This window comes from Megalops cyprinoides, chromosome 2, assembly GCF_013368585.1.
Source record: "Megalops cyprinoides isolate fMegCyp1 chromosome 2, fMegCyp1.pri, whole genome shotgun sequence".
NCBI lineage: Eukaryota > Metazoa > Chordata > Actinopteri > Elopiformes > Megalopidae > Megalops > Megalops cyprinoides.
The window spans coordinates 23,802,576-23,816,468 of record NC_050584.1 but is presented as its reverse complement, the minus strand read 5'-3'; the positions used below and the strand labels follow the sequence as shown (position 1 = coordinate 23,816,468).

The window sequence follows — 13,893 nt, the reverse complement described above, 5'->3', positions numbered from 1 at the left end:
AACACATGATAGTGGATGTCTGAAGGGATTGAGCTTTCGAATAACAGCTTGTGATGTGTTTTCTCCTCTCAAGGTGGACGCGAGATGGCAGCTCCTCTGCAAAGTGAGTCCCTCTCTACCATCACAGTGTGTGTGTCAGCATGCAGGTGTGCACCTTGTGCATGTATGCATGTGTATGTGAGTGCGTGTGTGTTCATGCATGTGAGTATGTGCATGTGCGCATTGATGTGTATGCATGAAAGTGAGTGAGTGAGTGTGTGTGTGTGTGTGTGTGTGAATGTGTGCATGCCTGTATGAGTGAGTGCAAGTTTATGCATGTGTCCTTGGTTCCAGGGTCACCTGCCAGTCATCACACACCTGTCTCTGTAACTCGGTGTGAGCTGGCTGTGCGTCTGACAGGCTGAGAGATTCCTATGCCGCGTTGCATGGTGTCAGCACCCAATGAGTGATATCAGCCAGCCAAGGCTTCTCACCAATCAGAGAAGAGCTGAGGCCATTACTCAACAATCATGCTCTTATTTTCTCATTATAACAGCTTAGGGTGATAGCTATTATTGGGATTTATTTTCTTATACGAAAAACTTTCCCTTGTGGACACACCTGGTTTTCTCAGTTTTAACACTTGTATTTCAAGAAAATATATCTTACAAGGAAAACTTACAAGGAAACAAAATAAAAATAAAATTAAAATAAGTAACAAGTAATTTGCACTAGAAAAACTGAAGTTTGTATTAAAGAAATATAATTCATTGCCATGATGAAATAGCCTTGCAGATTCACTTTGTTACCATAGGCCATAACACAGGTAACTGCTGATAAAGAAAGGAGGCAGCTGAGGAAAAAATTAACTGGCAGCCCTGTTTTGTGGGCAAGATTCTGCCCCAATAAAAACCAGCTGTATGGATGGATAAAACTGTAAGTTGTTCTGATAAGAATGTCTGCTAAATGACAATAATGTAATGTAATTGTGTCCTGGGTTATAATTACAAGGTGCGCTCTGCTATCTCCCCCCTTTCCCAGGATTTTTGGATTTGTGGCGAGGAAGACGGCCAGCGGGACGGACAACGTGTGCCATCTCTTCGCCGAGCACGACCCCGAGCAGCCTGCCAGCGCCATCGTCAACTTCGTCTCCAAGGTGATGATCGGCTCCCAGAAGAGCAAGTAGCCGCGAGACGAGGGCCACTGACCCGCACTTGCCCTACTGAGACACTGCCACCAGCACCCCCCCCCCACACACACACACACACACACCGCGTATGCCTTAACAAAAAAATGACTTCATTCAAACCACAGAAAGGAGAAGCAACAACTAATGGCAATCATACATTAATTGTGTGGTCATACAAAAGGGATCCTTTTTAGGACACAGAGAGAATTTAGTTGTCGTGTAAAATATGTATTTATTTCCGGATGTTTTAAAATCATCAGTATCTATGATGACACTAGCATTCATGTATGTTGAAGCTCTGAATTGTGGTATTGCTCCAAATTGTCATGTTCCTCTTTCTGAACTGGATATTGTTACATGCCTTTAAGCTTTTGTCTCTGTGTTATTTCGCCAAATTGTTCTGGTTACGCTTAGAATCAATATTATTTCATTTTTTAATCAAGTGCTTCTGCCAAATAACATTTATGTGATGATACAGCTGTTAATTCAATCAGCAATCAGCATTTTCTCATCTGATAATGATTCATGCAATTTTTGTTTAAAATTATTCTGATTTTTTTTTTCAAAGAGGAGTCCAACTAATCTTATGTGCCTTCAGGATGTGGCGACCCCATTTCTGTATGTATCGAATTTAACTAAATATCCACCTTTGTGAGGATTTATTTGCTTTGGAACGCCTCTGAATGTCCAAGAATTTAGAGCACTCCACAGTTTTAAGTGCGTTAGTTTAACAAAAACATTTTGGTTACCTTTCGCCTGACAAGCACAGCAAACTCCAGCCTCATCGGGTGGAAACTCATACAGGCTGCAGCGCTGTAAAAAAGGTCTTCATTAGCAAGCTCCCATGGGCTTTCCATGTGTGTTTCCTTAGAAGAGCTCGCTGCCTGGCTTCTCCAGATGCTTTCCCTTCAGGTCTCTGTAAGGGCTGTGCATAGGCCGTCTGCTAGGTTTCCTTAGACTCCTGGTGGATAGGCCCACCTTGTTTCATTGTGTATGGTTAGTAAAAGCAACCCACAGCATTGTACTATGTATGTGCCTGTTAACAGACAGAAAGCATGTGCTTCCGGTCTTGCTTAGTGGCCAGTATATACATACAGAATTTACTATATGAGGATATATATGAATGAAGGTTGCCAAGAAAGTTACAGCCCCCACCAAAAAGTTAATTTATGGAGGAAAGAAAGAAACCTTTTGTGCTGTGAGGTTGACATTTGTTCTTGCCAACCTCAGAACACTCTTGTTTTAGAGTTTGAAATATCCTGATTTTCAGTTTTCCTCAATGTATTTTGGTCAAGTAGTGGGGCTACATACATACATACATACATACATACATACATATGTACATGTATATAGGAGGCACAATTAAAGTCAATAAAATGAAAACAATCAGAATTAGAACATTTTTGAAGAACTTTTTTAAAAATACACATTTGGGACCAAAACACACCCTGTTTGTGATCTCTACGAAATCTCTACAGTGCATATGAAAGACTTATAATATGAAATAGATTTGGAACCACATTTGGAATATATAGTGTCTGATTTCCTTAATACTTTTCATGTCTTTTTGACATTACAAACTTACATTTTCAACCAGATGACAATGACAAATGACAAATAGCCAAACTGGTACTAAATACAATGTATTGATGCTTATTTAGCATCCATAATAGATTGTATATCATTCATTAAACTGAATGGAAAAGTTTGGTTTGTCTGTATGGCTTGGCATTAACTAGTCAGTGCAAGAAATAGAACCAAAATGTATACGTATATAAAGCTTGCTTGGATGTGTGCCGATCACCAAATGACTCTGGATGAGACACACTAAAATGACTTGACCTAAATTAAATTAATTTATGCCAAGTTTGTTTTTTTCTAACAAGGACAATGCTGCATTCTGTAAATAAACCGTGTATGTTGCAATTGCTTCAAAGCGAGGTGCATTTCGGTGTATGGCTCCTAAATTAGGCTTTTCCTTAAAAAATTGTATCAAAACACTTTCGCTAACTGAATTTTAAACTGAGAAGTATACTGCACCATTTGAACCCTAATATATTTTATTACAAGATGAAATTATTTCTTTTACATTGATCTGTTAACTTTGCTTATACAGATATGGAATATAACCTTTTGTAATGAGTTGAATTATATAGTGTGCTATTTATATCAAACATAGTATGCCTTTAACAGTTTATAATGACTGCAATATTTATCCTCATTTCTATGTGTATAATTCTTTTATTAAAAACATATACAGTATCATATTTTTCAGTACTTTGGAATGATGAAAAACTGTATTAAAATGAACACTGTGCTTTTTGATGGAAATATATTACTTTTTGTTCTATACACTTAAGTCTCTTTGTATTATACAGTGCAGCTTTCTTAGCCAAAGTATGGTAAGTTATGCGAAATGGTTTAATATTCAACACATTCAAACAGATAATTTGTAACTTGCAGCTATTACTGTTAATGCAGATAAATGATGGACAGCTTACTATTAACACATGTATGTACAGCAGTGAGTAATATGATAATGATTTTTTACAGTTACAGAGATAGTAATTCAATTTCAAATATATTTTTGGTTTCACATACTTTTCTTGTGAACATTGTACAAACATGTCTAATATCTAATAGCATCTGTATTCCTTTGCGTAGCTTTGGACGGGGACCATGAAGTGTTTTGTTTAAAACAATGACCTTTCCCTGCTTAAAATATACGGTATGTGATCTTTGTTTTGTTTTGTTATATCTCCTGTGTGACATGATGTTCTGCTTTGATTTGCTTGTAAAAAATATTTGTTTTGTAAATTAATGTTGTATAGTTGTTTCTGTACCGCCTACATATTTTACAAATTACAATAAAAGTCATTCACGGTATTTGCTTCTTTATTGTTGTATCGTAAACGGTCTTCTCAGCTTCCTTGTGGCTAAGGAGGCAACCTGCATGCAAGACAAATCTAGCCTTTTCTGAAGTTGTTGATACTGAAATAAGTTGTCAGCACTGTGAGGAAGTGATTGCTTTCAATACTCTCAGCAAGGAGAGAAGAGAAAACAGTACAGAAAAAGAGTGTCCGGAATAGAAATCTGAATAAAATCTGATTATGAAGTCTGAGGTATCTAGTCAATGATCAGGTCCATAGACGTGCCCCCTTTCTAATCCAAACCAGAAGAGTGGATAATGGCCCTCCACATGCACTGGTGGGATGTATTTAAATATTACAAAACCATCTTCATAACATTTATTTAGGCTTGGGTGGAATCTTATTATGAAGATAATATGAAGATAAAGATTACTGCACTATGTTTGCGATTTCTGAAGTGTAGTCTTGGTTCTGTTGTGGTTGTTACTCAAAAATGCACACCGTTCTCTGTGGTGATCATGGAACAACAACAAAAAAAGCAGTATGTGCTCCTGGTTAATCTGTATTGAGTGCCCCAAAATTCTCATCCTCATTTTCCTTTAACTGGAGCTAGAAAGTGAATAAACTCTTGGTCCTTATGGGGCCACAGGCCGTCCTGGTTTTCATGGCAACTGTGCTCCGGATTACGGCTTCTGAGTGGCCGTTTTGTACAGGAGGGCCCATTGCCCGGCATTGTGTCTGGAGTTCAGGTTGCTAATTGAAAGGTGCTCCTAAAGCCTGCTGGAATCCGGCCCTCAAGCTGTGAGATTACGCAGGCCCGGGAGCTCTGAACGGCCGTCCTGCCCCCTGGCTATCCCTGAACGTGTGGGAGTTCGCCTTCAGCACACCTCTGCATATGCAGCCCTCCGGTCTCATGTTCAGCGTGGTTAGCAGCATGGCAAACATCCTGCATTTTGCACCCCCCCCCCCCCCCCAAAGAAAAGCCCGAAAAAACTACACCCCCTTTACGATGCTTGTTTTGGACAGCAGCCTAACCCGCGAGGGGGTATTTGCATCTAGCATGAATTTTTCAATGAGTTTTGAATATTTATTTTGCTAAGCTTTAGGCATTGTTTTCAGTCTCTCTGTTGTTTTGAGACAAAGAATGCAAATCACTGGAACTGAAGTCTGAATTGCTTCACAAGAAAACAAAAATGGTAAGACTGTAGTAAGAATATTAATTCAAGAACAGCATAACTGTACAGGCATCTTTAAAATCACATCAGAACTGAAAAATTCCCTACTGGTTTGTCCATGACAAAACAATGGAAGAGGCTGACGATGAAGATGACAAATGGTACGACCGCAATTAATAATAACAATTATGGTTTCAGCCGTGGCCAGTAGATGGCACTGATTAACCATAGAATTAAAAGAAGATGTCTCCTCTGACGTTACTCTCCTGTGTTTCACAAATTGACAGTGTGGTTTCCATTTTATGTTTGATTTAACATTTTAAACTACTTCCAGTAATGGTAGTTCATATTCACCATAAAAGGTCCTTCTGTTGGGATCCTGGAAAGTACCACAGAAATATAATGTGTGTGTTAGCACTTCATATTTCTGTTCTAGATGATAATTCATGACTTTGTTCAAAGAATGAACTGGGGTGGCCGGAGGGGTGCGGGCAGGGTGGGGGGAGGTGGGCACATACCAGTGAAATATATTCCAGGACATTGGAATTGGCACTTGTCGATGTATGTTTTGTGAACTCAGGCCCCAAATGTGTTTCCAGAAATGTAATTGGACCATGCCTTATACAAGCATTATAAAAGTGCCAGGCTGGCATTCCTCTTGGCCAGGCTTAGCCAGTGTCTCAGGGCTGAAGGTTAAGATAACACTGGGTGGTTCAAACAGAGAGGGGGAAAAGATGGCTGTGTTAATGATTCTCACACTGAAGCACACACATATCAACCCAGACACTCACAGGCACACACACACACACACACACACACACACTCATACATGCCACCCACACGCATGCATACACGGAAGCTCACACATTCACCGCTCACATTCACATACATACTCTCTCTCTTACACGCACACACACTCAAATATGTACACTGTCATGCACATTCACATGCACACCCCCAAACACTTGCAGACATGTACTCTTACATACATACACTATTACATACATACACACACAGACCATCCTGGATCCGTACACATATACATACCATCCCACTCATAAACATGCACACAAACTTACAAATATAATCCCTGACTTGCACACACATAAACATATACCATTCCCCAGACATAAAAACACACACGTTTGCACACTCACATTCACACACACACACACACACATATACACACACACACACACACACACACACACACAGACCTCAGGTAACACCTGCAGATTTCTCTACTTCCCTGCATGTCTACACACGACTCCTCTTTGATTAAGCCAATACTTGGCTTATGCACATTAAAGGCAGGAGAAACGGGGTGGGGGTGGCCTGTAGCCCTGATCAAGACAGAGGTGGAGCAGAATTAAGATGGGTAACCCACAGTCTGGTTAGGGATGCAGGCCCCTGTGGGGATTTTTCTCTAGCCTTACCCCTGTGGAGACCAGGGGAAAGGCAGAGGGTATGGAACATCCATCTAAGCTCCGAAAATGGGGAGAGTGGGTAGACTGTGTAAACTCAGACAAGCTCTGATCTTGTACAAACGTGATCCTTGTTTGAAGAGTGTGGCACAGTGTGTTCACTTCAAGCTCATAGAGCAGCAGTGGTTTAAAGATGTTGCTACCGCTTTTGCTATGGTCAAAATCTCCCTGGGATCTGCTTCTCAATCAGATGAGGAGCTTGGCGTGTGAATGGATCATTAATAAGAGCTCTGAATGGTAATGACAATGATTTACTCTTACTCACACACACACAGACATACACATACACATACACAGACACATACACAGACACACACACACACACACAGACACAGACACACACACACACCACAGCGCATGAAAATATCAAGGACTGTGTGAGAAAGTTTGTGTGTTTCAGTGGGAGATTTCAGTGGGTGTTTTAGAGAAAGAGGGAGAGAGAATGTGTATGGTGTGTGTGAAAGACAGTGTGTGTCTGAGAGAATGTGTATGTGTGTGTGTCTGTGTGTGTGAGGGAGACAGAGAGAGAGACAGAAAGAGAAGGAGAGTACAAGTGGGGGGCGGGGGATGGGGATTTTTGGGGTGCTGCGAACATTCAGCATCACTAATATTGTCTGAATCATGTCTAAACCAGCCTCTCTCCCCTCTGTATATTTAAGGGAGATTATTTGCTCCTGAGCAAATCCTTATTTCAATAAAAGTTCATTCAGACAGCAGGCCCGTGAATGCGGCCCAGCTAGGCAGGTCCTGACTGGATGCTACGTACAGCTGCCTTACAATGAGCTCCGGCGCAAGAGGGAACGATGACCTCATCAGGATGGGAATTTTTCCCACAGCCTGCTCACAAAGAGCAATGTGAAAAGGTAAAAAAAAAGGAAAGGAAGGAAAAAAAAGAGAGATGAAATAAAATCCAGAGACCGTGCGCATGTGGAAAGGACTCCCGTTTTAGTTGCAATATTTTTGGAAAATGTGGAAAATGATTTGGAACTTGGAAAAATTTGTGAAAGGGATTTCTCTCTCTTTCTCTCTCTCTTAGCTAAAGGATCCTCTAAATGGCATGAAGTTATCCGCTGTGTCACCGGCGGCCATTTTGAACAGTCATTAGTGAGCAGTCTCAGGACCCCAGACACTTCCTGTGTAAGAGTGCTAAGGGGTCTTGGAGCTGATGGTGACACTTACATTTTGCCAAGCGGTCACTTTTGTGGCACGGGTGCTTTTAAATTAAGTTCAGGAGAACAGTTAATTGTTTCCACTGAAATGTCTGCTTAAGTCATTAAAAGAGATTTTTCTCCCACCAGTCTTTATTTATTTAAATACACCATTTTAAATGCCGGTAAAGAGTCAGACAGAAACAGCCCATTCCAGTTATCAGTTTTCTACCACCTAAAAAGCAGAGGCAGAAAAAAAAAAATTTTGGGCCACAAATTTCACAGACAGGAATGAGAGTAGCCCGTTCCCGCGTGAGGTCAGAGACGGATTCGGGAAATAATAATGAAAAAAAAGATTCCCGCCCACAAAGTGCTTTTCTGTAGGTGCGCGGAGACGACAGGCACTCTGTGTACCTGCGAGAACACGGTACAGCCACACACGGCGTTCTGACGTATCAATGTCAGGCAGTGTGTTGTAGAAAGTGCCCTAATGAGACAGCCTTTCAGCCTTCCATGGAAATGGAGTTTCCACTTTCCCCCCCCACCCCCCCCCCACCCCCCCGCCGCGACCACGGCTGCTCCGTACGCATATAGAGGTGGAAACGGCTTGGGGGTGTCAGTTACATCAAAATGGCTCCCCTGTTGACACAGTAGTTCCAGTTGGGTTTGGACAAATCCCAACTTAAGTATTCTAGAGCTTTAGTCAGCACAAGTCGATCCTGGTGTGTCATTAAAGGCTTCAGACTTTTCCAAAATGCGTTTGCACAGTTCCTCCGTTCCTACTGAAAAGGGCTTTTCTATTTATGGCCTGGGCAATACGGGGGGTCAAGGATTTCCGACATAAAGATTCAATAGCGGGGGCTGGACAGAAAAAAAAAGAAACTGAATCACATTAATGGGCATTTCTCTTTTCAGCGCGGAGGCATGAGTGACGGGGTGGGCGAACAATCACAGTGAGGCCTGCCTTTCCCAGGAGTGGAAGGAATCCGCCCCCCTTCCCTTAAAGAAAAAAGCAAGGCTGCCCAAACACAAGCAACTTTCTTACCTCTCTGCCCGCCGCCTCGTGTCCGAATCCCTTGGAGGGATGCCACTGTTTTCCCCGACCGCCTGTTATTAGGCCGGCAGCTGTCGCTCCATGGCGGCAGAGGAGGAGGAGGAAGCAGGAGGGATCCTGGGGGGGGGGGGGGGGGGCAGGAGGAGGACAGCCAGGGGGGTACGCGGCACCGTGGAGACAGGGAGAGAGGAAGAGGAAGGCGTGAAGAGAGGGCGGGAGACAGGAGGCTGGAGAGGTGGGCTCCCCCTGTGACAGCGGCACCACTGCGAGACAGCGGAGGCGGCGTTCTCCCGCGTGCAAGCCGTGCCGAGGCCATGCCGCACGTGACACACATGACACCCGCCCCACCAGCCAACAACGCTTTTCATCTTCTATTTTTAACTTTTTTTTCTCTCTCTCTCACAGGGAGGAAATGCACAATGCAGCCTCTGATTCTCGGTGAATGTTTCTTTTTGTTTTAATCCCTCTTTTTGTCTTCTTTCCAAGGAACACTTGCTAAAAACTCGTTTCCTGGACACAGTCCTAAAAAGGGCTCTCCTTCCTGTCTCTCTGTACCGACCCCCCTAAACCCCCCCCCCTTTCCCCAACTGTGACCTCAACATTTCTTCACACATTATGCATACGGACACAGCTCCTCTGCTTTCTTGTGACACCCATACACACACGCACATTCACAATTGAGCAGCCACAACAAGGAGCTATCTAGCGACCCCGCAAAAGCCAGCCTACGTGCTCCCAGGCACATGCTGTGAGAACTCTTCCTCCGCAGGCTTTCCCTCTCTGCTTTCCCCCCCCCCCCGGCCCTCTTCTGTTACACACCGAGCAAACCAAGAAATCGCACACAATAGCTGGCTGCCTGGATATCACCAACAGATTTAATGAACCTGTCAGTAAAGTTTTTATAGAGTGTAGCGGTGGGCGGGGCGGCGGTAATAAGCCGCACAAAGGGACTGCGGGCTCATGGCGGCCCCAGTGAAAAGAGAGGAGCTGAGGAGAGGGCACAGAGTGGCGAGGTGAAGAGATTAACTTTCATTACATCAGCATTTTACAAAAAGTTAATGAGGGTGAGGGAGAAACAGGGGCCATTACATCACTAATTAAATGGCCTCCGCTGCATCTGCTGATTCAGTCACCCACGCCATGGGCCGGAAATGCACCTCCCCAATCTACCCCCCCCCCCCCACCCCCCTGCCCTGGGTCCTGTCTCAGATGATGAGTCGTGTGGGGGTCCATCCGGATTAGCAAGCTGGAGCCTTGCAGAACCGACTATTGTTGCACCGATTGTATGATTTCACGCACTTTTGTTTCCTCATTTCCCAACATTCCACAGAAGCAGTTTATCAGGGAGAGACATGCTGTGGGCATCAGCGGCGGGGGGGGGGGGGGGGGGGCTGGGTGCTCATGCATGGAAGTGAATCTCCTGCACCATGGTTCAGCTGAGCTTTTGATTCTGCATGCAACAGTCTCTTTCTGGAAACAATCCTCCTTATCTGCCCTCTTACAAACTCTTACAAAATGTACAAAATGTCAAACGCAATTGCAAAATGAACCGCCAGGAACGAGAGCTGTACGTGTCATTATACAGGTCGACTTGAAATTTTCAAAGATTTAAGAAAGAAAAAGAAGAAATGCTATCGTGACTTTTAATTTGAATTATTTTATTAAGCTTGGCCAACTGCGTTGCTAGACGGAACTCGTTCAGTGAGCTGGCAAGAGGCCTCCGGACCTCCAGTGCTGTTTCATTATTAAAGGGGAAATTTGCGAAGCCCGGTCTGCAGACAGGGGCCACGTGTTCACGCGAACACCCGAGCAGGTTCCCAAACGCTATGACCTAGATTCCTCCTTCATCATGGAGGGGGCAGGGGACAAATAAAATTAGGGACATACAGTCATGGAAAAAAACAAATGAACCCAATTAATTAGAGAGAGGGGAGAGGATCCTTTTTGATTAGAGGACGGGGGGGAATACAAAAATAGAAAGTGCATTTGGGGTGACAACACAATGCGTGCTAGTGTTTACAGCTGCCTTAAAGATTCCCGTTTTTTCCAGCGCAGCAGGTCACCCAGGGTCAGCCAGCGAGACCTTCTCGCTGGCTGATCCTGGGTGAATCTAATCAACATTTCATAAAGGAACTGATCTCAGGCAGCCGAAATAAAGGGCACTTGCGAGTATGAAATACAGAGCATGTCTGTTCTGTGTATATTATTCTGTATCGGAATAATGCTTGGCAGCACCTTTCACAATGTATGCTAAAGCCTCAGGTTTTACCAAAGCATGCTGAGCAGAGATATTGGGCTCCAGTTTTGATGTGCTGGTGCAGCAGCGATCAGCTGTGGTTCACAGATGATATGCTTTATGTACATTTTAATGAGTCGCCTCTATGGTTGGGTATTATGTGGGGTCCATTGAGTATAGTCTGTCATGTCTAAGGTCTCTCTAAACACAACATCTGGTTAAAAGACTGGGAGGAAGGTTTGGGAACGGGAATGCCTCCCTCCACCCCCTCTCCCCCTTTTCTCACAACCTCAGGAGAACCGTCCAATCCAGGGGCTTTACAAACTGAGACTTTTCCCCTCGGCTCCAGACTCGTGAGGTGTTCTAGGGGAGCGCTAATTGGCATTGTTGCTGCATTTGTATCGGCAACACATGCTCGCTCAGCTGACCTGTTATTATAATGCTGTGGCGCATTTGGATGGTTATTTAGCTGCACCCGAGTGTGGCAGATTTATGAAATGTTTTGTGGGGTGTTGAATGCTTGCAAAGCCGGTGCTGAGAACAAAATTATATTTACCTCACACAGAAAATAATTACATCTGAGCATATTAATGATGGCATTACCATGTGTGTTACTTTTATTGTATGTTAGATCTGATACATACGTAATTTGGGAGTAAATGTAATTCTGTGTATTTGGAGGTAGTGAGGGGAGTTTAAATAATTATGAAAATATTTACAGAGTTGCTATAAAAATGTTTTATTTCTATGTTGATGACAACTATGTGCATTAATTAATCTGTAAAAACCACTAACAGTTACTAAATTAAAAAGGTGCATACTACAGAAATTAAGGTAGGATAGAGGTAATGGCTGTAAGCCTATGTGTCTGTTATAGAATGATCAAATATGTGCTTAATAAGAATGGGTTTATATAACTCTCAATTTAGTGATACTCAAACATCTAAAGATGGTAATTTGCTTTAATTTCTGTTTTGAAACATCAAAACAACACATCAAAAACATAGTGACTGGCCTGTTTCCATTTGAGGAGTATGAACAAACATCCTTTCTGAAACAGATGTTAAACAACATTGTTTCCTCAAATATTGCAGCAACTCTTACCATCTGACAACCCAAACTGCATCCTTCCTATATTTCAGTTTGCTCAAAACACAGCAGCATGGACTCTAAATACATAATGTAATGTCTAATGTTAAAACAATTATCGTATCACTTCACTGGCAACCGGAGCACTTCTAGAACGTAACACTTCTAAATTCCCAGCATTAAATGGGCTTGACCCGGAATACCTAAAATACCAGTCTGTCCTCATAACTCTGCGTAACTCTGTTTACAAAGAGCTTGCCACTTTGCAAAACAGAGTATTGTGAGATATGCAGCACATAAGAAATTCAATCATCTTCCAAAACATGCATACACCCAAATTATGTTTTGATGATGACACCCATCCTTAGTGCACTGATATATCCCACCCTAATGGAAAAATACAAGTTCTTACTACACCAGAAAGGGATCAACCATGACTGTGTTACACCAAGGAGTCACGTTATCACATGGCGCCCAACTGAAGTACCGATACCTGCATAAATGGAGAAGAGAGGACAGAATAAAAATGATAGTGTATAGGTTCACTGCAGACAGCACAAACAACTCATGTGCCATGGGACATAGCAATGCACAACATCCAAAAGGAACACAAATTCTAAAGTCTTGTTCTCTTTTGAGCTACTATTGACATTTTATTTTATTGACATAAAATTACATTTTGCGCACAGCACTCCTCATGGAATAATACAATGTCTGTTGTTGAAGCTCATTCTTCTTCTACCCTTAGTACCTATTCTTCAGTCTCTGTTGTTTGAGAATCCCCAAAATTCAGTCAAGATGCAAGTCTATCTGCTGGAAGCTATATGGCCTCCAGACATGAAAAATGCACAATGCTTTAAACATGTCAAAAATGATGTGCAAGTGCAGGATTCATTTTATTGGAGAAAGTGCACACAGATTTTTGATTGATTAACCCTTTTGCGCGTATGGTCACACTGGTGTGATTTGCCGCTTAGCACGATAAGAACACAAGATTAGAAAAATTCTAGCTAGTTTTAGTTTTGAGGAAACAGCGACTTAACGTTAAAAAATACAGCAAATGCTAACTGAAAACTATGAGAAGCTTAATAACGCTAATGAAAACATAATGAACCATGTAACATAACGCACACGCCATATAGCATAAAAATAAGTTACGTGCGAAAGGGTTAATCAAATTTTGACAATGGACTATAACACAAAGTAGTGCAAGAACCAGCATTTTCAACAGACCCATAGCATGGAGGCAGAGCAGATTAATTTCACAGACCACAAGGCTACCTGATTCTGTAAGCCTAAGCACGTTGAGTCGCCCACTCATTTTCCAAATGTGCTGTCCTTCGGCTGGCGAAGGCTGGGTGTACATGATCTGCATAATTAGCCTCAACAGATCTACTGTAAAAAGGGGGTCAAAAAATTGAGCAAGCGTAAGCAAACACCCATATAATCCACAAGTTAATAGCACAAGCACACGGGGGCTTCCCCCACAGAAGCAGGGCTGAGTAATGTGCAGGTGCTCCGGATAAGGTGCTTCAGCCTCAGGGACTTTCCCTAAAAGGGCTGCCTGGTGGACACTGTCTCCCTAGGAGAGACGTGCACATATACGTATGTGTGTGTGCTCCCCTTGGCCTACATATGGCTGCTGCCTTTTTTTTTTTCTTTCTGGTAC

At 42.8% G+C, this 13,893-nt stretch overlaps 1 protein-coding gene across 1 annotated transcript in view; it reads left to right on the top strand.

Moving 5' to 3' along the window:
• The window catches only part of si:ch211-191a24.3 (tensin-3), a 69,171-nt gene extending 66,765 nt beyond the window's left edge, over positions 1 to 2,406 (top strand). The window contains exons 26-27 of the mRNA XM_036517408.1: positions 74 to 103; positions 1,021 to 2,406. Of these exons, the coding sequence (XP_036373301.1) occupies positions 74 to 103; positions 1,021 to 1,165 (175 nt within the window). The 3' untranslated portion in view covers positions 1,166 to 2,406. The remainder of the gene's footprint in view (positions 1 to 73; positions 104 to 1,020) is intronic.
• Positions 2,407 to 13,893: the final 11,487 nt, after the last annotated feature.